Source organism: Juglans microcarpa x Juglans regia, chromosome 2D (genome assembly GCF_004785595.1).
Source record: "Juglans microcarpa x Juglans regia isolate MS1-56 chromosome 2D, Jm3101_v1.0, whole genome shotgun sequence".
Taxonomy (NCBI): domain Eukaryota; kingdom Viridiplantae; phylum Streptophyta; class Magnoliopsida; order Fagales; family Juglandaceae; genus Juglans; species Juglans microcarpa x Juglans regia.
The window spans coordinates 40,368,024-40,395,406 of NC_054596.1; the positions used below are offsets into that span (position 1 = coordinate 40,368,024).

The following is a 27,383-nucleotide window of genomic DNA, read 5'->3' on the forward strand; positions in this document are numbered from 1 at the left end:
AGGCAATATCCAGGTAGCTAGATTACGATTTTGTCCTTACTTTTGCGTTTTATTTTCCATGCGCACTTCCGTCATCCATTGTTATTACACTTTTACCCCTGCTTCATTTGTTATGTGCTTTATTTCTTTCGCTAATGCCCTCTTCCATTTGAGTATTATTATTCACACAGGGGATAAACGGAATGAAAGATGTCAAACAAAATTTATTGTTCATTCTTGTTCACTTACCGATAGTCTATTTTAAATATAAAGATATATATATATATATTTATATAATTGTGGTGTTAGTAATTTGAATTCAATTAGAGTGATACCAAAAGATGATGAAGAAATGCCACCATCTTCATGCCAATCTTGATAATACCTAACTCTACCTACAAACGTCATCATGTTTGACCCGAAACTATAGGACTACGAATATGCTTCCACCTCATTTGCCTCCAACAAATCAAAGAAAGAAACTTGCATTCTTTCTTCACTTCTTCATTGATTATTGCACTCTAGTTGACAAATAAGATCCATATTTTCGTTAACATTTATTTGATTTTAGAGTTTATTCAAAACAATAATAATATTAAAAAATAAATATATTCTAATATCATTTTATTTAATTTTTATATCATCTATCTCTCTTATCATCTGTGTCTCGACTCTCATGTGCACATGCGAGGCCTTAACCTCTTAAGACATGTCCGTCACGTTGTAATGGTAATAATGATAAAAAAATCTGTCTTCTTCAAAAGTCCATTTAAAAAAAAAAAAAAAATCCTCAAAAGTCTCGACCAACCAACCAACAAACGAACAACACTTATCACTGTTTTGTCTGAAACTTCCGGAGTCCCAAACACCCTCCTCGATTTCCTCTCCCTTCCCACGCTCTCGCTTTCCAAGTCTCCGAACATTCTCTTCTTCTTCTTCAGCGCACTGCGAGTTCTGATTTATATAAATGGATCGGCCGCTCATCGACTTAGAAGACGACATTTATACTTCTCATTCTTCCCCTCTCAATCCAACTTCACCACCGCCGCCAGGAGTCCCTGACTGCCACTTCCAATCCTCCTCCTCCTCCGATGAAGACGACCAATCCCAACGCGACGTCGTATCTTCCAAGTCCATCGAGTCCACCTCCAAGCGCCTTGACTACATGCTCCAATTCCTTGACCGCAAGCTCTCAAACGACGCTACTAACCCCCCAAACGACCGCTCTTCCCTCCTTGAGTTCGTCGCCAAGGGTGGTGCCACCGGGATCTTCAAGGTCCCCGTACGATCAGCCGTCCACCCGGGTCGCCCGACCTGCTTGGAGCTCCGGCCTCATCCACTTAGAGAATCCCAGATTGCTAGCTTTTTGAGAACCATCACCTCTACGGATTCCCAGTTGTGGGCCGGGAGCGAGTGCGGGGTTAGGGTTTGGGACTTCAAGGACTTGTACGAGCCAGGGATTGGAGACCTGAACTCGGGGATGAATATACGGCGCCGTTTCAGGAGTCCGTGTCGACTTCGCCTACCATATGTTTGGTCGGGGATGAGGGGACCAGAGTGGTGTGGAGCGGGCACGGGGATGGGAGAATCAGGTGCTGGAAGATGACGATGTCGGAGCAAAACGGTGAATGTAGGAGTCTTTTCAAGGAGGGCTTGTCTTGGCAGGCTCACCGCGGCCCGGTTCTTTCATTGGTCATCACGTCTTATGGTATGCCTATTCTCTGGTTCATTATATGCCTGGTCAGCGAATTTGGTTTATGTAAAAAATGGAACGATTGTCTTGGAAATGTTGAATAGTTAAAAAAAAAAAATTGTCAATACGCCAGTGATTAATGTACCTGCATAGCATACGAGAAGGAATTGGAGAGGGAATTGATCGAAGGATAAATATTAGATTAGGGATCTGTGTGAACTAGATGGTGTGTTCAAACATTCTCCATTAGCTTTAGAGGTTATCAAATGCCTCTTCCCAGAAGAAAATTTTACAAGTACTGGTTCTGACTCTACCTCTTTTGCTTTGTGTAATTTTATTATTACCAACCAGTCAACTATTTAAGACTTTGGGTTGCTGGAATTTATCTATGCGCTTTTGACTTCCTCATCTTGTTTCACTTTCGTTCAGGGGATCTGTGGTCAGGTTCGGAAGGTGGTGCTATTAAAATATGGCCATGGGAAGCTATTGAAAAATCTCTTTCACTAACTAATGAAGAAAGGCATATGGCTGCTCTATTAGTGGAGAGGTCTTACATTGACCTGCGGAGCCAACTCACTGTCAATGGTTTCAGTGACGTAGTAACATCAGATGTTAAGTATCTGTTATCTGATAATTCAAGAGCAAAAGTGTGGAGTGCTGGTTATTTGTCATTTGCTCTCTGGTATATTTTAATTTCCAGCATTGTTGTTTTATGCAAACCATAATAGTTTTTTTTATAAGTAAGAAAAATTTATTAATCCACATAATTAGATAGGGGTGCTACTTGCACCATACGGTGCGGGGTGCCCCGCCCCGCCCCGCATGGGCCGGGGGTGGGGTTTTCACCCCCACCCTGCATCCCGGGGGGCGGAGCAGACTCCCAATCCGCCCCACCCCCCGCCCACTTCAATAATGGACTACAGTCCACTAGTCCCAAAAATTATTCATGGGTCTAAAAGTGATCAAAAACACATTTTTGAACCCAAATTGTAAATTTAAATTTGTAAATATGACTATAATTTAAAAACTATTATTTGCTAATGTATATTTTGTGTAAGTTGTAGTATAATAGGGTGACCCTTTTATAGATTACCTTCACAATAAAAGTCTCACACTTAAGCAATGTGGGATTCTTGTATTGCCTTGGCAATCTATAAAAGGGTCATCATATTACAATACAACTTACATAAAATATTAAGTAAAAGTTATACTTAATACACATTACTATATTTATATATAGTACAAATAATAAATATTTATAAATATGTATATTATAAATATATATTTATATAATAAAATATATAAGTGTGGGGCAGGGGAAATGCAAGGTGGGGTTGGGCCCTCGCCTCTACTAGGGGGGTTAGATGCGGGGTGGGGTTGCCCGCCCAGCCTTGCGGGGGCGGGGCGAATGGAGGCGGGGCAACTGGGTGCGGGCTGCCCACCCCTATAATTAGAGATAGAGAACATTCGTTGGGAGGAATTAGAGAGTTTTTCGGTCAAACTTTATGTTTGGGAAAATGTTCTTGTTTTGAATGGGGATAATTTTCATGATTTTATTTAGCTTCTACTAGTTCGTAGCTTGTATTTATGTGTTTTCTCTTGTATACTTCCTGTGTGCTTGGGCTATGTCTATTTACTTTATTCAATAAAACTTCTTATTACTTAGAAAAAAATATATTAATCCACATAATTAGGCATAACCCAAGTACACATGGAGTATATAAGAGAAAACACCTAATTACAAGCTAAGAGCTGGAAAGAGCGACATAGAAATCATGAAAACTTGTCCCGTCCAATACAATAGCTGATACCCAAAGTAACAATGTATGGAGAAAAAAATCTCTAACACCTCCCAAAGAATATTCTCTATTTTTGAAACAACATATGTTCCTCTCATCCCATATAAACCATATAAGGCATAATGGCACCATCTTCCAAACAACAACAATTTGACGATTACCCTGAATTCCTCTCCAACAAACCAATAGATCCACCACCTTCCCAGACATCACCCAGGCAATACCAAGTCTATCAAAAATCTCATCCCACAAAACCTTTACCATTTCACAATGGAGAAGAAGGTGGTCCACCAATTCATCATTCCTTTTGCACATAAAGCACCACTCCATAATAAGTAGATTATGCTTTCTGAAATTATCTATTGTCAGAGTTTTCCCATGAGATACCAACCGACCAAAAAAAGCAAGCTTGAGGGGCACTTTGCTTCTCCAAATGCACTTCCTAGGAAAATCATTAGAGGATTGTGTTGACATAACCTTGTACAATGATCTAACTGGGAAATTCTTATTTCTAGGATGAATCCAAAGCAATCTATCCTCCCCACTGCTCTCCATATTCAAGCCACACAACATGCTGTAAAAATTTGAGATATCCCCCACCTTCCAATCATGTACAACTCAAATGGTGTAACACCCCGCTCCCTAATAAAGTAATTTTTAGAATTTTTGGAAAACCGGTGTGCTACTAAACTTGAACTTAAAAATTTTTCTTCTAACCAAGCGCCAGATTCCATAAATAAGTCAATCTTTATTAAATGCTTAAAATTCAAAAGAGAGTCTGCGGAAGCACTTATTTAAAATCAATAAAGTTTCATGTACTTATCAAAATAACTTATTAAGCTAGAAATAATAAAACTGAGCATGACATAAACAGTCTAGGCCTTTGCCTCGCCTCTCTGTGGTAAGTCCTGTCCTGCAGTCCCATCCTCGTAAGGATCATCACCTGGGGTGGTTAAAACATAAAAATATACAAAAATGAGCCGAATACTCAATAAACAACATATCATACAGTAAACATAATAAACATAAAGTTTCTTAAAAAATATGCATACTCATAAATTACATATGTAAATAACATGAATATGAACTTATCTTTCACTTGTCATAGGCCGATACCCACTGTTGACCCCCGTGAGTTAGGGTTAGTGAATCTAAGTAGATTCCGATTCTGCTCGTGGCCGCGGGTTGTGGACATATTGAGTGCACTACCAACATGTACAACCTAGCGATGCAATATGCCCATAACATATGGTACCATCTTCATATCATAACATAGGCCTTTACGTATTTTATCATTCATATTTCATCATAATCATATTTCATCATAATCATACTTGTATACTTGCCATATCATAAATTTCAAATAAAATCGCATTCTTTCATAAAATGTCGTGATATATGTTTCTTTTTTATAAGTAAGAAGTAAGTTTCATTGATATGAATGAAAGATAGGCATAGCACATGTACACATGGAGTATACAAAAGAAAACGCATAAATACATTCTAAAAGAACTACATTAAAGATAAGAAATCATGCACATTGTTTCTATTAAGGACAATAGCTGAAAACCATAGGAGTAAAGTGTGTAGAAAAAAGTTCTGAAGCTCTGCTATTGTGTAGTAAAGTGTGTAGAAAACCATGCACATAAAATTATGATTTTTCATAAATCTTTCGATGCATAACTCCTTTCATAAAATCATGAATTTTCATAAATATTTTAATGCATAATCTTCACATAAATCATGGCTTTTCATAAAATATTTGAATGCATAACTCTCATATAAAATCATGACTTTTCATAAATATTTTTATGCATAATTCTTTACGTAAAATCATAGATTTTCATAATTTTATTATGACTTGGGTACATAAAAAAGGGCTTCCAATGTAGGGCATACATGCATAATACTTTTATAAAAGACATGTCGTTTACCATACATAAGTGTAAGGGTATGGTCATGCTACTTACCTCAATCCAATATTTACGGCATGAAATCGATCACGTGAACTAGAAGGAGAGAGAAAATGTGTTGGATGCTGGTGGACTAGAGGTGCTCTACGTGATTTTGGGAAAGCAGAAACCACATTGGGGCTTGAAGAGGAATGAGATACATGTAAAATGCATGGGGCTAAGCATATATATAAGGAGTCGGTTTAAGGCCCTGTTTGGATTCAGAGATGAGTTAAAGATGGTTTTAGATGAGTTAAATAAAATATTGTTAGAATATTATTTTTTAATATTATTGTTGTTTTCAAATTTGAAAAAGTTGAATTATTTATTATATTTTGTATGAACATTTAGAAAGGTTGTAATGATGAGATGAGATGAGTTTCCAATCCAAACGGGGGCTAAGAGTTTTAATGTGAAGATGATTTGTAGAATTGTAAGAGAGTTTTATTGGGGCATGAATCCTAGTGGAAGGTGGAGACGTACATGACTTAGAGTTTGAGAAGGCAGTCAGTTAAAGAGTTTTAACATGAAGACGACTTGTAGAGTTGTATCCCCGTTGGAATAGGATGTCGACGAGTTCGACCAAGGTCACAATTATTCAAGAAAAAAGTTTGAATTTAAAAACATGATTTAGTAGTTCATTAAATATAGGATTAGCAATGACTGAGACTGCTTAGGAGACTTCAATCAGTGATAATTTTAAATTGAAATAAATTTCTAATGACTGATCTTTAAATTCTAAGAGGAGTCTAACTCGTTCAATAAATAATAAATATGATTTAACCTAGTTATTGAGCCTAATTAAAACTCCTAATTAACCTCAATAATTTATCGCTCATGGGCTTATTCAATATGGCCCATTAAATATAGTTTAGGCCTAATAAAAATTATCAATATTTTGGCCTTAGAATTATTGGGCCAGGTTGTTACAAATGGACCTCACATTCCACTGTAAAGAGCCATTGGAGTTGTCCATATAGTCTACCGTAGAAGCTCTCTGATCCAATGCAATCCTAAAAAGAGAAGGGAGAGCATTCTTTAGGGCAACATCTTCACATCAAATATCATTCCAAAATCTGATCCAAGATGCCACACCCACCCCATATCTGAAATTGCTAATGAAATCCCTCCATCCATTTTGAATAAATTTCCACACTCCCACACCGTACGCACCTCACTTCATTTGGACACCAGCCTCCCCAAATGCTCCCAAACTTGCCATCAAGGACGTTCCTCCAAAGAGCATCCCCTTCCATGTGATACCGCAACAATCATTTCCCTAAAAGTGCCTTACTAAAAATTCTCAACTTTCAAAGCCCCAAACCTTCACAAGAGATTGGGGTGAAAATCTTGTCCTACTTAAGTAAATGAAACTTTTTTTCTTCCCCCAAGCCTCCCCAAAAGAAAGAACGAAATATCTTTTCCATTATATTAGCCAACCCTACAGGCAAAGCAAATAAAGATAGAAAATACGTAGGGAGGTTAGATAAAATACTTTTAATTTAGGTGATTCTTCTCCCTTTAGACAAATAAATCATTTTCCATCCAGCCAATCTCCACCCTATGTTTTCAATAACACGATGCCACATTGCCTTACACTTGCGAGGAGCCCCCAAAGAAGACCAAGATACCTCATTGGCAAAGATGGCACCTTGCAACCCAAAATATCAGCTAAGTCCCCTTTCTTATGTACCAAACCAACAGGTACCATTTCAGACTTTGACAATTTCACCTTTAGGCCTGAAATAGCTTCAAAACATAACAAAAGGGCCCGCAATGAACGAATCTGGTCGAGATCCAGCTCACAAAAAAATTAATGTGTCATCAACAAAGAGGAGATGTGAGACATTTACGCTGCCATTTGAAGATGTACCCACTGAAGAACTAGGAAACACCCATCCATAGCTACCTCCAACATCCTGCTCTGCACATCCGTTATTAGAACAAAGAGTAAAAGAGACAAAGGATCCCCTTGTCTCAAACCACTGGAACTATTAAAAAAACCCACAAGGTCGCCATTTACCAAAACTGAAAATCTAGCAGTAGTAATACAATGCTTCATCCACTTACACCACCTCTCCCCAAATCCATACCTACCCAGAAGGTACACTAAAAAGTCTCAATTAACATGATCATAAGCTTTATCCATGTCTAGTTTGCAAAGAATTCTAGGAGCTCCGGCTCTGATCCTACTTTCCAAACATTCATTAGCAATGAGTACCGATTCGAGAATGTGTTTTTGCAATTAAAAAATTACTTCAATATAGTTTTGTCGTGTTTTGAATTAATTTTTTTTATACATTACCAAGTTTAAAGAAAACTGCTTCCTTGAATTGGAATCATCTATTGCTGCCAATCTTCTTTGTTCAGTTCTTTCCCATGTGGTTACTCAATCCAACCAATGATCTTATTATCGAGGATTATCCATGAGGTAGATTTGGCTTGGTAACTAGCCCATTGACTAATATGGTGGATTACTAGATTTTTTTTTTTTTAGATTTTGGTCTTTTTTGGTCCATCCATAGCATGCATAAACTATGCTTTTAAAGGTGAGGAGGAAATGATGGTCACTAATTTGATTACAGTACGCCAAATATGCCACTTTTAATTTGGGGCTGTAAGCCCTATATTTTTTTTTTTTATAAGTAAAAAATTATATATATCAAAAGGAGAAACCAAGTACACTGAATGTATACAAGAAAACACCTTGCCCAAAATGACCCAAAAAGCCCCTATATATCAGTGTGGTGCATGCTTATTTGTGGTGTGGTGTATAGAGTAAAGCTATAGAGCAGCCTACTGTAGCACATCAGCTGTAGCACACCTGAGTTGGCTTCTTTTTTTTTTTTTTTTTTTTTTTTTCCCTCTGTACGCTAGTTTTTTTTTTCCTCTACACACCGAGCAGTTCACTGTACCACATCACTGAGCAGGTCCGTAGCACATCAGCCGTTCTACACGTAAGGTGTTGCGGCTGCAATCAACAGTAGGCTGATGTAAAGATTTATTCGTGGTGTATATGTGCATGGAATGATGCCCATAGTTATCGTTTTGTAATTATATATTCCCTGCATAGTGCCTGTTCAGTTTTTTCTTAGATTTTCTTCGTCTATGGATATGATTTATTTTTGTGCTTTTATTTCACAGGGATGCTCATACAAGGGAGTTACTAAAAGTGTTCAATACAGACGGTCAAATTGAGAACCGGGTGGAATTTTCTCCTGTACAGGATTTTTCACTCGAACAAATCTCTAGTTCAAAAAAAGAAAAAATGCAGGGTTCCTTTGGTTTTTTTCAGCGTTCACGCAATGCCATAATGGGGGCAGCAGGTGCTGTTCGTCGAGCTGCAGCAAAGGGGGCAGTTGGAGATGACAATCGCAGAACTGAAGCACTGGTATTGACAATAGATGGGATGATTTGGACTGGATGTACAAGTGGCCTACTTGTGCAGTGGGATGGCAGCGGCAATCGTATACAAGAATTTCAGTATCATCCTTTTGCTGTTCAATGTTTTTGTACATTTGGGCAACGTATGTGGGTTGGTTATGCAAGTGGAACAGTCCAGGTACTCAACCTCGTTGGTAATCTGCTCGGAGAGTGGGTAGCTCACAGCAGTCCTGTGATAGAAATGACAGTTGGAGCTGGTTATATTTTCACCTTGGCTAATCATGGTGGCTTACGTGGATGGAACATCACATCTCCAGGACCTCTTGACAGCATACTACGTTCAGAATTGGCTGGAAAAGAATTTTTATACACGAGGACAGAAAATGTGAAGGTTTTGGCTGGCACTTGGAATGTTGGACAAGGAAGGGCATCTCAGGAGTCACTTATCACCTGGCTACATTCTGAGGTCTCAGATGTTGGGATTATTGTTGTTGGGTTGCAAGAAGTTGAAATGGGTGCTGGTGTCCTTGCAATATCTGCAGCTAAAGAGACTGTTAGTATTTCTTTTGGTAGTGCCCTTTTCTTTTGGTTGAACACTGTTGCCAGTAAGTTGACCATAGTGAAACTTGACCAAATTTTATGTTTAACATTTGGAAGAAAAGTGAGACATTTCACATGCTTATCATCTACTCTATTAATGTTAAGCCACATTGTACCATGGATTTTGTTGGGGTCAGAAAGTATAGATTCTTAAATGCATTTGTGTAAGAAACATCAGAAGTTCTCCTTAAAAACAATGAAAAGCTTCTCAAATGTACACTTTTGATGCATGTTGTAATGTTTGAGAATAGATACTAACAACTCAAGAGGCTCAGGACTCGGGAAAGAATTTTGGACAAAAGAAATTCAGTAGATGGAAATAAGACAATAATTGTCAGTCGTTTATGAACCCCTAGGGGTTGGCTCAAGTGGTAAAAACCTTGGGTTTGGGGTATGCTCCCCCTAGGTCTAAGGTTTAAATCCCCTTGTGTACAAACAATCTGTAGGGGCCATCAGACTGGGGGGTTTTCCCCCTGAATTACCCGAGGTGTACTTGCTGGAAATTCCTTGCCAAGGGCCTCTGCACCCCCGGGATTAGTTGGAACACTGTTCCAAGACACTCGATGCCAGTAAAAATAAATAAAATTGTCAGTCGTTTCTGATATTTAGATAGCATTGGAAAATTTTTAGATATCGTTACAGAACTTTAATATGTTTGGGCTGAAAGGAACTGGAAATGGGTGGGGAAAGCTGTGAAAACATTATAGATAGTGAGAGAAGATAGCTTGGCTGAGAGGATATAAATGGAATTTGGACAGCATTGTCTTTGAATTTTGTGAAAAGGCTTCATTTTATATGTTATACCAGAAAACTCATGAAAAATTTAAAATCATGCAAAATTTAAGTACCCTTTACATTAGTTTCATTGATTGGCTGGTATTTTTTTAATGGTAAACAATATTTGTTAAAAAGGAAAAAAAAAATATACATCTAAGTGGGCTATTTTAAACCGATGTTCACAACCTTATCATTGTAAATCAAAGGAGAAGGGCTGTAATAGAAAGACTGGTTTCTTTCTCTCCTTATTATTGAAAACTTTACCTATCTGCTTTTATACTTCTGGTGTACTTTGTTACTATCCTTATTTCAATAAAATTTTACTTCTACCTATAAAAAAAAAAAAAAAAAAACCTTTACCTGATCTCTTCTCAGTAGGATTTTATCACCTCTAGTTTACCTTTTCTTTTCTCCATATCAACTGTAGGTTGGACTTGAAGGGAGTTCTGTTGGGCATTGGTGGCTGGATATGATAGGCAAAACATTGGATGAAGGATCAACATTTGAACGTGTTGGTTCTAGGCAGCTGGCAGGTTTGCTCATTGCTGTGTGGTGAGTATATGTCATGGAAAGATCTTAACTGAGCTCTGGGGGATTTTCTAAAATTCATAAATTGAACTCTTTTAAAATTTAGGGTATTTATGGATGTCTGATTTAATTTCACTGGCTTTTTAAAAATGATATTTGAAACGAGTTTTTCATGGCACTGATGTCAAAACACTTTTTCTTATCAAAAATGGAAATGTGTTGATCATATTTTTCATCTTAAATCAGGCCATCTTTTCCTTTACACCTGGGTGGTAATCTCGCTTTTTTTTTTTTATTATAAAGATCGAAAAAACAAAGAAGCAATGGGCAATTTCAGATAGCCTTGCCTCCTGAAATGCACTATAATGCAATGGCCTAATTGATTTTCTGTGATGTTCAGCTCCTCATGATGTATATATACAGCTTGTGTTTTTCTCTTTTTAGGTGTCTATTTCTTTCTCTTTAATCTTGTTTTGGACCTCTGTCATTGTTGACTTTCTCATCTTTGACAGTTGAGATGTTGTATTTCAGGGTTAGAAACAATCTTAGAGTTCATGTTGGCGATGTTGATGTTGCAGCAGTTCCATGTGGCTTTGGGCGTGCAATTGGTAATAAGGTAACCCTGTCCTAGTCTGTTCTATTGGTTTTCATTGCATGATGGTTATTTAATGAGTATGTTTCTTTTTACTGTCATTTATGTCGAGAAAATATTCTCTTCCCATCATACCCTTCTCAAAAACCAAAAGACATTGCAAAAACAAAAAACAACAAGAGGAAGAAGAAATTTCCCTCAAACCCTAGCAGCACTAGTACCAGGAAGAAAACTAACAAAAACTTCACAAAAAAAAAAAAAAAAAAGGATAAGAGTAGTTGTATATGATATAATATTTTTTACTTAGGATGGCATCTATTATCTTTAGTTCGTGTTGCACCTATTTGTGGTCAAATTTTTTTACCTGATGAGGAAGTTAGTGTAATATCAGTTTTGAATTCTAGATTAAAAAATCCATAGTGTCGTTCTAATAAGCAGACTTCTTTTTTCTGCTAATGCTGGCTATTAGATTCTTCTAAATAAGTGTTGATGGCTCTTTTATGACTTTTCAAAAGATTTCAATTATTCTCTTAGTTGAGAGTGTCTACCTTATATTTATAGACAAGATCAAATGTAAATACTTGGATTCTTTGGTTCATGTGGAACCTGCTTCATTATTCTCTTGATGGGTTTGCTAAATTGTCTGACCAGGGAGCTGTTGGTGTAAGGCTCAGAGTGTATGACCGGATAATGTGCTTTGTTAACTGTCACTTTGCTGCCCATTTAGAAGCAGTTAATCGGCGAAATGCAGACTTTGATCATGTATATCGAACAATGACATTTTCCCGGCCAACTAATCTTTTCAATGCCGCAGCTGGTATGGTGCTGTACCTGTTGTTTTTCTTGCTTGCCTTCTCAATATATTTAAATTGGCATGTATATACTTCTAATTGGTCTTTTTTGTTGTAGTTGGTTCTTCTTCTGCTGTTCAAATGCTCCGTGGTCCCAATGTACGTAATTGTATCAATTGTTACAGACACCATTTTTATTACTAGGTTGCTTTTTTAATAAATGATTGTACTCCAGTTTATGATAAGCCATGATTCCTCTGCAGGCTATTGGTGCTAACACACACACTGCAGAAGGAATGCCTGAGCTATCTGATGCAGACATGGTCATATTTCTTGGCGATTTCAATTATCGGCTTGATGATATCTCTTATGATGAAGCAAGGGACTTTATTTCTCAAAGATGCTTTGATTGGCTTAGAGAAAGGGATCAGCTCCGAACAGAAATGGAAGCTGGTAATGTCTTCCAAGGGATGCGTGAAGCAGTTATTACATTCCCTCCCACCTACAAGTTTGAAAGGCATCAAGCTGGTTTAGCAGGTTGGTTTAATCATGACACGTATGAATTTTTATATTTCTTGTATTTGCCAGGGAATAAAAGAGAGAAACCCAAAGGGAAGAAGTGACTTTATTGATTTATTGGTTCTGAATTGTGTGCTGGTTGAGCTGGTTAGAGGAGCATGTAGTGACTACTTTATTCGTTTTTCACTCCATTAAGCATTTGTCCTGTTTGTAAAAGCTTTTCTTTTCTATTTGATATGTTGTAAATGCTGGGGAACCTTTTGGAAGTCATTGCATATGGATCTCCTCTTGTAGATTGTCCTCTTACAAGGGCTGCTAAAAAGCTTCTGAACTGGTCTGTAAATTTTCTGTAGGGTATGATTCGGGTGAAAAGAAGCGCATTCCTGCCTGGTGTGACAGAATTTTATACCGTGATAGCCGGTTAGCTTTGTTATCTGAGTGCAGCTTAGAGTGTCCTGTAGTCTCTTCTATATTAAGGTAAGTTTTCCAATGATTGCTTTTGAAACATTTACAGGGAGAAATTACTCCTACAAACATATTGTACATGATGCCTCAAATAATTTACACATCCATATATTGTCAAGAGTAATGTTAGGTACAAGCTTCAAATAGACAAGCTTCATATAAGCCTTTTGTAAAAAAAGTGGGTCCCACTAATAAAGAATAGTTTTTTTTACACTTTTTTTAGGTGGAGTCCACTTTTTTACAAGGGCTTGTATGAGGCTTGTCTATTTGGAACTTGTATAAATCATTTCTCTATTGTCAAAGCCATGTTATATGGCATTTTCCCAAGCATTTCATGCTTATAACAAATTAATTTGACTGGACTCTTTTAGTTAATTGATTTGCATAAAATTTCATGTAAATTAGATGGCAACTAAGGCTTTGTTTGGTTACACAAATGAGATGAGAAATCTGTGAATAGTAGGGAGATAATTTATGAATAGTAGTGAAATAGTTTTGAGTTAAGATTTTTATGGGGTTTTGAGAAAGGAAAGAGAAAAAGTTGAATAAAAAAAATTATAAAGTTAAAAGCGGGTTAAAATATTATTTTTTTAATATTATTTTTGTTTTGGAATTTGAAAAAGTTGAATTGTTTTTTGTGTTTTGTTTGAAAGTTTAGAAAAGTTGTAATGATTAGGTAATGATTAGTTGAAAAATTTGAAAATATGAAATTGAAAAATGTGTTTGAATAGTGTTTAGATGTTGAAATGAGATGAGATGAGATGGTTTCAAAGGTTTGTGAAACCAAACCAAGCCTAAATCTTTTATGGGACTAGAAAGCATGTAGAAGGGGGAATGTGATTCAATAGAGTCACAGAAAAGTTGCCATCCTTTTGTTTTTGATAATGAGGTTTGACTATTATACCTGGTGCAATTTGATCTCGGCACGTGCTCTCTTTTTCTTTCTCTGTATGTATATGTGTTTCTACTGCCATAAAAATAATCATAGAAATTCATCAACTCACATAAGTTTGTTTCTTTTTTTCCTTTCTTGGAAAATAAATTTTTTACAACTTAACGGCTCCTGTTCAATAGGTATGAAGCTTGCATGGATGTGACAGACAGTGATCACAAGCCTGTCCGCTGCATATTTAATGTTGATATTGCTCGAGTTGATGAGTCGATAAGGAGACAAGAGCTTGGTGAAATACTTGAATCAAATGAGAAAATCAAACGTATGCTTAAGGAACTATGCAAAATACCAGAAACTATTGTTAGTACAAACAACATAATCCTTCAAAACCAGGACACATCTATTTTGCGTATTACAAACAAGTGCGGGAAAAATGAGGCTTTCTTTGAAGTAATTTGTGAAGGTGAGTCTTCTGTGGAGGAGGATGGACAAGCATTTGATCATCGTCCAAGAGGTTCCTTTGGCTTCCCACGATGGCTTGAGGTGACTTCTTTTTCCTTGATTAACTCTATCCGTATCCTAGTACTGGTAAAGCAAATCAATATAGCTGGCGATGCATATTTGCCCGGACAATTATGTTAGACCTGACAGTGCCTAGGTGACTGTCATGTGATGTTATGTTATTTTAGTAAAAGTTATGGTGTCCTCAGGATATATATTTTATCAATGTCATTCTACAACTTTAGTGGCTTTCTATTTTTATTGATATCTATCTGTGCCTAGATCTGGTCCAGTTTAATGTTCTTTAGTACATGAAATAGTAGTTCCATCATTAGGCTTCAGAGATCGGATGTTCTGCTGGATCTAGATTTAAAATCGTCTTCTTTATTTTTCTTGCATTTAAACCAGGTCACTCCAGCAGCTGGCATAATCAGACCTAATCATATTGGAGAGATCTCAGTTCATCACGAGGAATTCCAAACTCTGGAAGAGTTTGTTGATGGTGTTCCACAGAATTGGTGGTGTGAAGACAACAGAGACAAGGAAGTCATATTGGTGATTAACGTGAGGGGCAGCAACACAACCGAGACAAAAAATCACCGTGTTCGCGTGCGCCGTTGCTTTATGTCCAAGACAAAACGGTTTGGCCCCGAACTGAACAACTCTAGGCAAATCCAAGGAACGGTTCTTCACCGGTCAGATGTTCAACGCCTTAGCAGTTCCTATGATGTGGTTGCCCATCTCAAAGATTTGCATAGTCCTTGAAGTAGACGCTAATAACAGGCATTAGTCAGTGAGAAAAACAAGACACAGCTTAAGGGATCCTCTTTTCTCGACATAGTCCTGTCATACAATCACCTTGCATGTAAATACTTGAGCTGTCATGTTGCCTTTTTAATTTTTTATTTTTTTCCCAGTTGATTTGCATTCATAGCATTTTTTATTTATGGTTCATCTGGTGTCAATTTTTTGAACTGTCATCAGTTTGACGTACAAAGCTACAAGTCCATCTTTGTAATTTTCTGGTTTCAAGTGTACAGAAAAGTGAATGAGTCACGCAGCAGGAGGGGTTTGGATTTTTATTTGATCTACTCTATTATCGATGAACCCATTTACTGTGAAATATTAGCGATATCTGTCCTCATTTAAGATCAAGTAGAGCAGGTACCACAGCAAACTTCCATAGATGGCTTTGAGTTGCTTGTTCTTGTTTTTAGGTTGCTGCACCTGCTGTATTTGATCTCCGTTTGGGTACCAAGAATACCTCAAGTATTATCAGAATACTCAACTACTATTCATTATTTTACTATTACTTTTTACCTACTTTTTATTACTAGTCATTACTTTTCATTACTATTCAATATTCTATTATTATTTTTTCATTATTATTCATTACTTTTCGTTTGATTTCTTACATTATTGTGAATAGCACTCCCATTTATTGAAAATTGACTTTGCTGGGACTAGCCCAAATAGGCTTGGCTTGTGTAATGTCGGGACAAGCTAGAATATGAGAACTGAAATTTAGGTAAAATTGGGTGAGAACTGGGGAATGGGATTCATAATATACTGTCTGGTACATCTAGTCATCGTCGACTACGATATGTCGTTTTAACATCAAGTGTTTTGCTTATGTTGAGTCACACCATTCACATTTTCCTATGAATTTAGTCATTTAAGTTAACAATAATTTGGAGTTTTAATGGTTTACAACTTGGATTTCATCATTTCTAATTACTAGATACTTTCCATATGATGAGAATCTATTACACTTCCAACTTCTGTTCGCTTTGCTGTGGATAAAGAAGTTTAGACAAATGAAGCCACAGAAATCATAAGAATCCTTTACTCTTCAACTTCTTGTTGCAGTTAAAAATAAGTTCAGGCAACTAAAGCAAACTACATCATGTAATAATCTTGCTTGAATGAAACGTATGCACCAGGAGCTTGCGACAACGAATGTCAAAGATATCTGAAGCTTCTCAAGCGGCTGTTTCAAGCATCTCAAGATGTTGGCCCGCGACTCTTCTCGCTCATTGCGAGAGTCTATGGCTATTATTTAATGATGCATTTTTCTATTCGTTGAGAAGCATTCGAGACTTGCAACGCATCATAATCCTGAATTACAGTGAAAGCTTTAAAACAAAATCCAGCTTTTAATCATATAAAGGGTGAGAATTTGAGATGGGTGTCGCACCAACATGCTGTGCAGTGCAGCAGCATTCACTCTAAACTAACACTAGTTGGCCTCCTCCACCTGCTATAGGTGTACCTATAGCTACATCTGCAACTGATTAGCTTTCTTATGCTGTAATAATCCAAGTTTTACATCTCCATCTGCCAGCCCTTCTTGACATATTAGCTTTCTTATGCTGTGATAATCCAAGTCGATATCGCCGACTGCCAGCCCTTCTTGACATATGACTTTGGAGATGGAACTACTCGAATACCAAATGCAAAGATATAACCATGATGGCTAGTTTTAGGAACTTAATGTTCTTGGGATTGTACATGTAATTAACCTCAAAACCTATGTCTCCCTCTATATCATTCATTCACATTCAGTGTCAACAATTTCACTTGGATTTCTTAGACTGCCTTGTCAATCACCTTTCTTTGGCATGGCCTACAGATTAGATGAAAAAGAATGTTCCAAATGAACATACAAGTGATTTACTGTTTCTTGGTGGTTGATAGGATCTGAAACCTGCACCTAGCCTTTAACAAGCCGTTACTCTAGGCTTATTGGTTCCAAAGTCAATCTTCAGACTTTCAAACAAATCTTAATGATGCCACAATTACTAGTTTGAAGACAAACGGGATATCATGTTGAGGCCATGCGGTAGTGACATTGATTGACAATTTGGGGTTTCAAGGTTCTTTCTCTGTCAACATATTGGCAGCCCTCCAAACTCCAGAGTTCAGATGTTTGTTTTTATATTCATAGTTTCTATTGAAATGCTAATGATTTCTCTATCAGAAACGGATCCATGATTTCAAATGAACATAGCCTTGATGCTTCCCACTTCATAACCTGTTCATTGAATATCCAAATCTGGTCTGCATAGATTTTTTTTTTTTTTTTTTTTAAAAAGTCACTGTAGCCCACAAATGCACCTTGTCCTACCACTCAATCTGTTGTCGCACATTTGGACACCTAAAAAGAACTTCAAAATATTATTATGAAGAAAATCCACATTCAGCCGAACTTTAGATGGGTCAAAGTGGGTAGGGGCACTCGGTCACACTCCAAATGAGACAGAAACGACTGCAGAGGATTCTTGGCCCTGTCACTTCAAGCATAACAAAGGTGGGAAACACTCTTGGTCCACCTCTGCGGACCTTACACCGTACAATAAATCTTGTTCAAACACTTCTCCTAACAAGGAAGTTGGTTGGCTTTCCTATTAGAGTAAAATGCTAAAATCCAAGTTCAAGCCTCAAAACTTTGCAAAGAAACCACTTGAGGCTCTAAATATCTGAATTTTAAAGTAATCGCTCAGCACTTTGCATTTGGAGAAAAAGCTATTCAATTTTAGATACATACATATATATATATATATATTTTTCATTTTTCTGGTGTGTAGCTTGATCATTCTTGTTATTGCTTCATGTTGGCAGTTGACGCTGCAGCGAATGATTAATGAGCCTCATGTGGTTGAAGAAGAAGTTCTTGAGTTGACACCATTAACCTCTCAGTTTTTCATATGAGTTGCATGTTCAATCTATGATTTATCCACTTTATCATAAAACCATATTTTAATTAATACAGTTGTTCTTCAACTGATAATCTGAAACTTTAGATTTATTTTTCTTCCATATTTCACCAATCTCATGCACAATGAATTTTTTTGACCAACTGATGGTTGCTTGCTTGATCTAGGATCTACAAACCCTCTTAATTGCTTGCTTGAGCAGCAAGTTCATCTGATTAAGACTCTAGACATATACTATTTATCATTTTTCAACTCCAAATGCAGAACTTTTTTTCCAATGGAATATTGGAACCAAAGTTTATTTAGAAACCTGTTTATTGACACACTAAGCACATCACCAATGTAGAAGCCCACTACATCAGCTAGCATAGCTGCATAAAAAAGTCTTTATGCTTTGAGTTTTTTTTTATTACTATTCTAAGTCCCAAAGTAAGTGGTGTGTTTACAAAACAGCTTGGAAGCAACAGAACCCGGTGATGGCAAACATTACTGAACTTGACGTTGGCTGCACAATCACAAATCATTGCTTAGGAGCATGCCTTTGCTGAACACAAGTTCTCTCGACCCTTTTTGACAGTTAAAAGACAGACACCTTTTAATTACTAATAGCCAAATAATTAACTTCATGATAGACCCCTAGTTATATATTAGGTATTTCAATTAATAAAATTCTGGTTAGGTGATACTTTACTTTTACTGTCGGTAGTGGCTTATGCATCTTCATATGATGGTAGTCATATATATATATATATATATATATATATATATTCTCTTTATTTATTTGTCCCCGTCTATGATTATCTTTGCATGGTCTTGGTTAGAAAAACCAATTTGGTTATTGATGCCTGAATGGATGGAAGTAACTTTTTTGCTGCAGAAGAATGATATGGAATTTTAAAAAAAAAACTTAAATAAGCACTATATACAAGTTTATTACATAGAGAGTAAAATGGAACGATATGAGAATCCTCATTCAGAAGTAGAATGATGATCTTTACCAAAAACAAATATCCTCCCTTCTGCATCAAGTGGAGCACTTCATGCTGTGTTTCTGCTTTGCTTTGCCTGCATGAATCATGTTCATAAATAAGAGTCAGAATCTTATTTCCAGTATGACTTATTGTCAAGTTCTATCCAACTGGCAGTGCCTTCGGCGATTTTTAAAAGCGCAAGTATGTAGATTCATCGTAAGTGTTAAAGCATGGTGATTTTTAAAGAACTGGGAAGAACCAGAAATATATAAGCATTCAGTTCCAGGTGAAGGGGTTTTGAATTACTACATTGTTTATAGCATGGTTGCTTGAGTGCTGGATCATCGGTTGAAGCTGGAGAATCCTGACCAAATATCATCTCGCAACTCATATCATCAAAATCTGCAAATCAGAAGGTACAGCATAATTGTGTTACCGTTCAAAGATTGTAAGAGTTAGTGATCATATGCTTTTAAACAATTGACTCGCACACATGTGACTAATGTTCAACTTAAGTGCTTTCAGTGGGTGCTTTTGGATTCTTGTGGTAAGTTGCACATGGGATAGCTAATTGAAGGATAATTGGCTTCATGAGAAACAGACAAATTTAGTGTCTTTCATTATACAATGCAGTGTAGAGCACTAATCATGAATGTTTTGAGTCACGATTAGGAATTCAGGTAGTAATCTCACCAGCAAAAATATGTAATCATATGTTGTTAAGTGCTAGAATTCTCACCAAACTTGGATGGGTCTACATGCAGCTTTGTACCCTAAGTGGCTAATACTCGGGGCCCTCCATTGACATGATGAGCGTGGCCTCCACTTCTTTAGTGCAGGAAATGCTACAGTTCCAACTAGAAGTCGTTTTTCTTTCATTGATCTTTGTTCCTTTTTCTGTATACTAATTTTCCTTTTAAGAGGAAATTTAAGGTTTTCATATCTTAGATAGCCACTTTTCCTGTTCTAGTTCTCCTAATAAGAATGAAGTAGAAAAAATAAATAAATCCAATTTTTATATTAACTTAGTGGAGAATCCTGTTGGGGTTGTCCCACATCTATTGTGGAAGGGGCTAGTAGTCAGTTTATATGTGTGAGGGAAAGCCTCACCCCTTGAGCTAGCCTTTGGGGTTGAGAAAGACCCAAGACCATCCAAAACTGATATCAGAGCTCAAGTTTACCAACAATCCGCAGAAGAAACAGATTGTCACTGCTCTGATCCAGGGCCCGATGTGTGAGGGGAAGATTGTTGGAGTTGTCCTACATTTGTTGTGGAAGGGGCTGGTGCTCAGTTTATAAGTATGAGGGAAAGTCTCACCCCTCGAGCTAGCTTTTGGGGTTGAGAGAGGCCCAAGACCACCTAACAAATCCTTCCTCTCTGTCTATATGCAATTTACCAAAATTTCCCAAACAAACAAGATGTTGATAATTTGGCTCATTACTGAGTATTTAAGATTGTGCTTGCTGCAAGCATTTAGAAGCTAGATGGGGATACTTACTAGGGACCATATTGACTGGCATTCCCAGGGAGTCCTTGATAAAGGCTTGGGATGGCATTTTGCAGAGATTAATACACATTCCCACACAATTGGTCTCCTCCAAAAACCTGCAACTTTGAAGGACAATATTAGAGGATTACGTGGAAGATGCCAAGGCTTGGTGAAATCAAGATGATTTTGACATTGGTAACAAATTTGCTGATGATCACGATGGTCATGATGGCGAGAGAGAAGAATACTCTAGGGGTGACACAATCATTGGAGCGGATTGTCTTACATGGAAGTGTCTTAGGTTGGTGAGGTGGGGCATAGTCTTGAGTCGATATTCACAGTATACAGAGAAGGGTGAAGCTAAAGTTACCTGCACTTTTTTATGTGGACTACATTCCTCTCTCTTCTTCCGTTGAGCTCCGACTCCCTTACCTTATTTTGTGAAATTTATAAGGTGACTCCAGTTAGATTCGATGAACAATCTTGTATCAGGATCTTATTTGCAGATTGCTCTGCATTTATGCATGCATTATGTGTGTGCCTGCACATTTGTTAGTGATTGATCCCAAAAGGATGAAATTCTAACAGTTGAAGGCAATGCAAAGGCAAAAATTTTCAAGACTGGTGCTTCCATGAATGTGAACCAGACCAATATTGACTCTAACTGGTTTGGATTGGAAACTCATCTCATCATTACAATTTTTTTAAATTCTCACACAAAATATAATAAACAATTCAACTTTTTCAAATCTCAAAACAATAATAATATTAAAAAAATAATATTTTAACAATATTTAATTCAACTCATTTAAAACCATCTCAACTCATCTCTGAATCCAAACAGGGCCTATTGATTTTGAATGATGATGCAAGATAATTATTCACGCATCATCTTAATCACTTGAGATGCCACTTGCTACATGGATATAATTTGTGCTCCGCTTAATATTATGAACAGAAGCAAATGCCAGTGGTGAAATGCAATGCTTGGCAGAACCAGAGGAGCTAATCTGTCAAGTTTTCCAAATCAACTCCTCTCCCATCTGATCTACTATTAGAAAAATGTTATTCGTCATCCCCGACGCGGCATCAAATGATTGGCTGATAAGTTAAAAGGAGTACATAGTTTTCCAATTATTTAATGCCACGCAAGAGAATGATGAACAACATTTCTCATTAATGTTCCAATACCATGAAAAACTATGCTGGACTAATTACTTGTCTGCATTACACACTGTTGCAAATGCATGCCTATGTTGTTTAAGGAGCATTATGTCACAGATTTTAACCTGTCGCCTTGTCAGGTACTCATTCACATGTATTTTTGTTTTCTTTAAGTCACTGTCAAATTATACTCATCAATTAATGATGAGTCGTGGATGACTCTCAATCTAACATGGTGCACGTTGCATCCCCTCCTGTTCCTATTACCTAGCTTGTTCGTGTTTTCTCATGAGTATTTCATAATAAATTTGTACTAAAAAAGGTGCCAGAGTAATTTCACATATATTTAAAAATAATATTCTATCCTTACCTCGCAGTATCCCACTAGCCAAGCAAAAAACACAGTGGTGAAGGCTGCAAAATATTCCCTTGCTAATTTAGATTGGGGTAGCAGTGTCTTTATCTGTCATCGGTCACAAAGACATCAAGAATTAGTGAATGATCATTAACTAACAAAGCATATAATAAATCATGTTTCAAAATAAAATATAAGAAATTAGCACTACTAAAATCCATGTAACGACTTATATATGAGACATGGGTTTGTGCAGGAATCTTTTCAATCGACGGCATAAATTAAGCACACATCTTGAAAGCTCAGTCTCAAAGAACGATTAATACAAAGCACATCTCCAGTTTAATTTGCAGCTTTCCTGAGTTTTCTCGAGTTGGCTAGCTTTTTACATTAAAATTGTTGGAATTCTAAGTTTCTAGCCTCAAAAAATTGCAACACTGCTTGTGGGTACTAAATTTCAATGCAAAAAATCCAAACTAGCTGTTGTGGATTTGCAGTACATTAGATTGGCGAATGCCTTTTTCTTTCTTTTGTTTCTGAGGAGACAGAATTCAGAAGTGTTGAACTACAACTGAAAATTGTAATGAACATTGAAGGAAAACAAGATAATCTGGATCGTCCTCTTGTATCAACCTGCACTGATCAGGTTGAAAATATTGCATCTGCATAACTGGGTTCTGGAAAACGTGATAAAAAATCGTCTCCACAGTTCCTCATGGAGAAAAATAAGAAGCTAGAGTTGAGTCGAATGCATGAGAATAAATCCTTTTCTTCTACACTAGTTTTTTGAAGAAATTGAAAAGTAAATGGACTTGCCAAAGAGAGGATTGGCCTTGGGAAGGCTCTCTCGAGGGCGTGAATGACCACTTCACGTTGTTGAATTGGATTAAAGTTTTGTGATGCCACTCGAGCTGCCTCCACCAAGCTTTCATAGCCACTCTTGCTGTTCCTTAACCCTGTAAATATATAAACTTTCATGATTAGTTTTTCTTAGTCCATGCATATATAATATCCCACAAAAACTGATACATGAGACAGAAATGAACCTGTTGCAGCTTGAACACTCTGGGATAGATGGTTTATGGCTATCTGATCGAACCAGTTATCATTATAGAAGTTAGTCTTTCTTGCTTCTTTTGTTACGTTTTCCGAGGGCCTCATGAGCACGGCAAGAACAGGAGAGCATACTGGTTTACAAGGGTGCCTCCGGCGAGCCAAAGTTGAGAGAGGGCTCCTGCTCTGAGCAAGAAAATAATTTGCATCCATTTCAGAGAGAGAGAGACAGAGAGTCTGATGAAAGCCTGAATAGTGAATGGTACGAGTTACATGTAGAACCTCCGAGCAAATAAAAACAAAGACTGCATGAGGAGAATTTCGAGGGAAGCCATGCTAAAGATCCTTAGTTTGGAGTCATGCACACATCATCCCTCGAGCATTAATATGTTTAATAAAGATGCTTTTTGGTGCGTAGCGTTTTGACTTCTTTATAAGCTTAATTGGTGGCCGCTAGCCGCCCCCATTTGCATGTTAATTGCAGGGTCAATGTAATGAAGCTGCCTCCGGATTGGTACAAACAAGAATAGTTAGCCAATGGGGTGTATTCAAAATTGTATTTTCCCTTTGATATATGAGAACAGATGCAGGGTAAGGTCATTGCCTAGACCCCCATTAACTATAAATGTCTATACATGCATGCATGCATGCGTATATATAAATATATCTGTATATGTATATGTATATGCATGCTAGTTCAGATTAAGCTTTTGGATTTTTCCTCGAGACTGGTTTGGGTTCGGTTAAAACTGAAGTCATAGATGCGTCTCTTGTATTATGTTATGGGCACACACCCCACATAAATTGGTAGCTCAGTTAAAATATAAAATAAATAATTACATCTTTCTATCAGTTTCAACTTTTAAAATAAGTAATAATTTTACATAGTATCAAAGTAGAAGTTCTGAGTTCGAATATTAACTCTACACTCTACTTCTATCTAATTAAATATTTCACGTGTTGGGTCATCTATTAAAATAGGAGTCCGGTCCACACCTGAGAGGGAGTATTAAAATATAAAATAAATAATAAAATCTACATATTCCACCAACTAAAATTTTTAGAATAAATGATAATTTTACATAACTAATTGTAGGTAGGAGGGGAAAGAGATCCCTTCCTGTGACTCAGCTTATGCGCGCAAAGAGGTTCTCCAAGATAAGAAAATGATCCCTTCTCGACCTAAGATCAAATAAGAGGCCGGGGAGGGGGTTGAGCCGTTGAGGGCGGCTAAAGGGGGCAGAGTGGAGGGATCCCTTTCGCATCCTAAACAAGGTTGGAAGTCGAGTCAAATTCTTTCTACCTTATCCTAAACCAGCAGGTTGGATCTCATTAATAAAAACAATAATAAAAGATGTAGCCTTAATATCTTTACACGATAATGGATATTGACTCTCGCATTAGTAAATCTTGTCCACCTTTCATTATCTATGTTTTATACTTTATTTCTTAATATCTTAAAATAATCAAGGTTATTTTCTTCCCTTTTATGTTCATCTTTTACATTTTTGACAAAAAAAAAAAAAAGAGTACCTTTTCATGGAGGGTACTCACCTCCCAGTAGAAAGGAACACTTTGAATCAAAATTTTGAATTTTGTTCCGGTGACCATTCCAATTGAAATATTGGAACGGAATATTTTGATACTAGTACGTTTTCGTATACCGTTTCGAGATAGTCAATATATAGAAAATTTATATTCTAAAATAATATCAATATAAGTCTTACAAATATACATATTTGAAAAACTCAATAATATTTCTAAGTTGTAATTAGTTCTCAATCACACTGCTAAGAAAGAATCAAATATCTTCATAAAAAAACACAGTACATATACGCTATCATGAGCCTCTTCTTGCAATCCGTTGTTTCTAATTATCTTGCAAAAAATGATCAGGTCTAATTGCCTCTCTCACCCATTTACTTTACTTCAATTCATGTATTAACATTTTTTGAGTATTTATTTCTTTTTTGTAGGGTTTTAAGGGCTTTAACTTGCTTGTATAGAAAATGATACATATATATATATATATATATATATATATATATATATATGTGATGAAAAGGGTTGAGGCTTTTACAAGTTTACCCTTTTTTTCAGAATATTTTTCAAATTTTCATTTAGCCCAATTCTGAATCAGAATATGTGTTCCAGCCGAAACACCAGAATTCGACTAGAATGGACCGAAATAAGCCAGAACGGCCAAAATTTGAGTCAAAATAGAACAACTCATCACACCTTGCCGGTTACTGTTCCGACACGAAAAATTCCGACAAATCCAACTAAAATGGAACAATTTTTAAAACCTTGCTTTGAATAAGAGAAATTTTTTGTTGAGAATTTTTTTGATTATGCTCTTATTTCATTTTGTAAATGTTCACTTTCCATCATCCCAAGATCATTTCTTTGTTTTTTAAAAAAATAATTCAAAAGTAGATATGGAATGCATTTCATCGTAGTAGACTAAAAATTGGATGTGAATGTGTTTTTTATAAGATTTGAAGTGAAAAATAATAAATAGTAACTGATGAAAAAAATTATTCATTTATAAAAATCACTAATCACCTCAATTTAAACATATTTTCAGCATCAGAATTATATTCTCTCAAAAAATTTCCGCATTAACAGCAGACTCTCAAAATGATTATTTTTTGAGTTGTAATTATCTTTGTAGTTCCAACAGTTTTCTGAGTTATTGTAATTTTCTCGAAAACAAAGAGCAGCCCAAAAAAGGCTCAGCAACCGGGCCACAAGGCTTGAAATAGGCACTAAAAAGATTGCCCAAAATGTATGTAAAAGGGTTTTAAATAAAAATAAGATAATATGTGAATAATAATAAAAAACTTTATAAATAATAATAAAATGACTTAAATTAAAAATTTTATAAGATTTTAAGAAATAAGAGAAAAAAATTGAATAAAACTTTTATATCTTTATTTTTATTTTAAAATTTAAAAAAATTAAATTATTTGTTATATTTTATTTGAAAATTTAAAAAAATTCAATGAACAAATAAAAAGACTGAAAATTTGAAATTGAAAAATATATATTTGTAATGCTTAGATATTAAAATGAAATAAGATCAGATAAAAATATATTACTATCTAAAATAATAATAATAGATATACAACTTTTTTACGATTCTTTACGTACCACAGTTTTAAATTTCGTACCGTACCGGCCGGTACGGCCGAAATTTTTCGTTTCGGCCGTCCGGCCGGTACAGGTACTATACCTGTTCCGTACCGGCCAAAATACCGGCCGTACCGGCCGGTACCGGTCATACCGACCTAAATTTCGGTCTGTACCGGCCTATATTTCGGCCGGTACCGGCCGATATTTCGGCCTGTGTTTTTTTTTTTTTTTTTTCGTTTTTTCAAACTACAAACTTATTTTTTAACCCTCAATTCAGACTAGACTATTTATAATTTATATATATATGTATTTGTATATAATTTATTTATATATAGACTATTATTTTAGAATATAATTTATATATATATTTATATATATAATTTATTTATAGATCGACTATCCCGAAATGTTATCCCGAAACGCTACCCCGAAACGGTACCGGTACCGAAATATTTCGTTCCAGTGCCTTGACCGGTACGGTGTCCGGTACGGTATTCAAAACATTGTTACGTACACATATTTTAAATGAACAGTATCATGGTAAAATAACTTATAAAAATACTTTCATTTTAAAACATAATATATATAAGAGAATGTAAAACACATTCAAGCTCGAGTAAAAATACCAACTTTGATTCCAACTCCAAGAGGCTGTACATGCAGAGCCAAAATTAAAGACCACATTGAAATCGAAGTCAGGAATCTAGGGTTCAGATCTCAGTAAGAGCCAACCCAACAAAATCGTTAAAAAATTAAGGTTCACTGTTAAACTAAGCTCAAATCATCTCAATTCATCTTAAATTAATTATTGATGAGATACACTATCTCTTTAAACTTCCCGTAAAAAAATTAAACACATCTCAAACTATTTCATAAATTTCAAGCTAAAACATTAAACTCATCTCAACTTAAAAAAATTAAAAACATCTCAATAAAACCCATAAAATATTACTATTTACAAATCAACTCAATTCAACTCATCTTAACATCCAAACAAAGCCTAAACTAACTACAATCGAACAGATCA

At 36.2% G+C, this 27,383-nt stretch overlaps 2 protein-coding genes across 2 annotated transcripts; one reads left to right on the plus strand and one right to left on the minus strand.

Annotated features, from left to right (window-relative positions):
- Nucleotides 1-768: 768 nt before the first annotated feature.
- On the plus strand, nt 769-15,552 carry LOC121248948 (type II inositol polyphosphate 5-phosphatase 15-like). Its single transcript, XM_041147575.1, is given in 12 exon segments — nt 769-1,451; nt 1,454-1,687; nt 2,102-2,354; nt 8,568-9,360; nt 10,612-10,736; nt 11,244-11,328; nt 11,956-12,121; nt 12,214-12,254; nt 12,359-12,632; nt 12,968-13,091; nt 14,154-14,514; nt 14,881-15,552. Coding segments are annotated over 12 exon segments (3,318 nt in total). The 5' UTR covers nt 769-946; the 3' UTR covers nt 15,238-15,552.
- Nucleotides 15,553-19,212: 3,660 nt separating this feature from the next.
- On the minus strand, nt 19,213-23,434 carry LOC121248949 (beta-carotene isomerase D27, chloroplastic-like). Its single transcript, XM_041147577.1, has 7 exons — nt 23,215-23,434; nt 22,985-23,124; nt 22,184-22,276; nt 21,020-21,081; nt 20,659-20,765; nt 19,469-19,561; nt 19,213-19,253 (listed from the first exon to the last, which is right to left on the minus strand). The coding sequence occupies exons 1-7, from the start codon at nt 23,432-23,434 to the stop codon at nt 19,213-19,215; spliced, it is 756 nt and encodes a 251-aa protein (XP_041003511.1).
- Nucleotides 23,435-27,383: the final 3,949 nt, after the last annotated feature.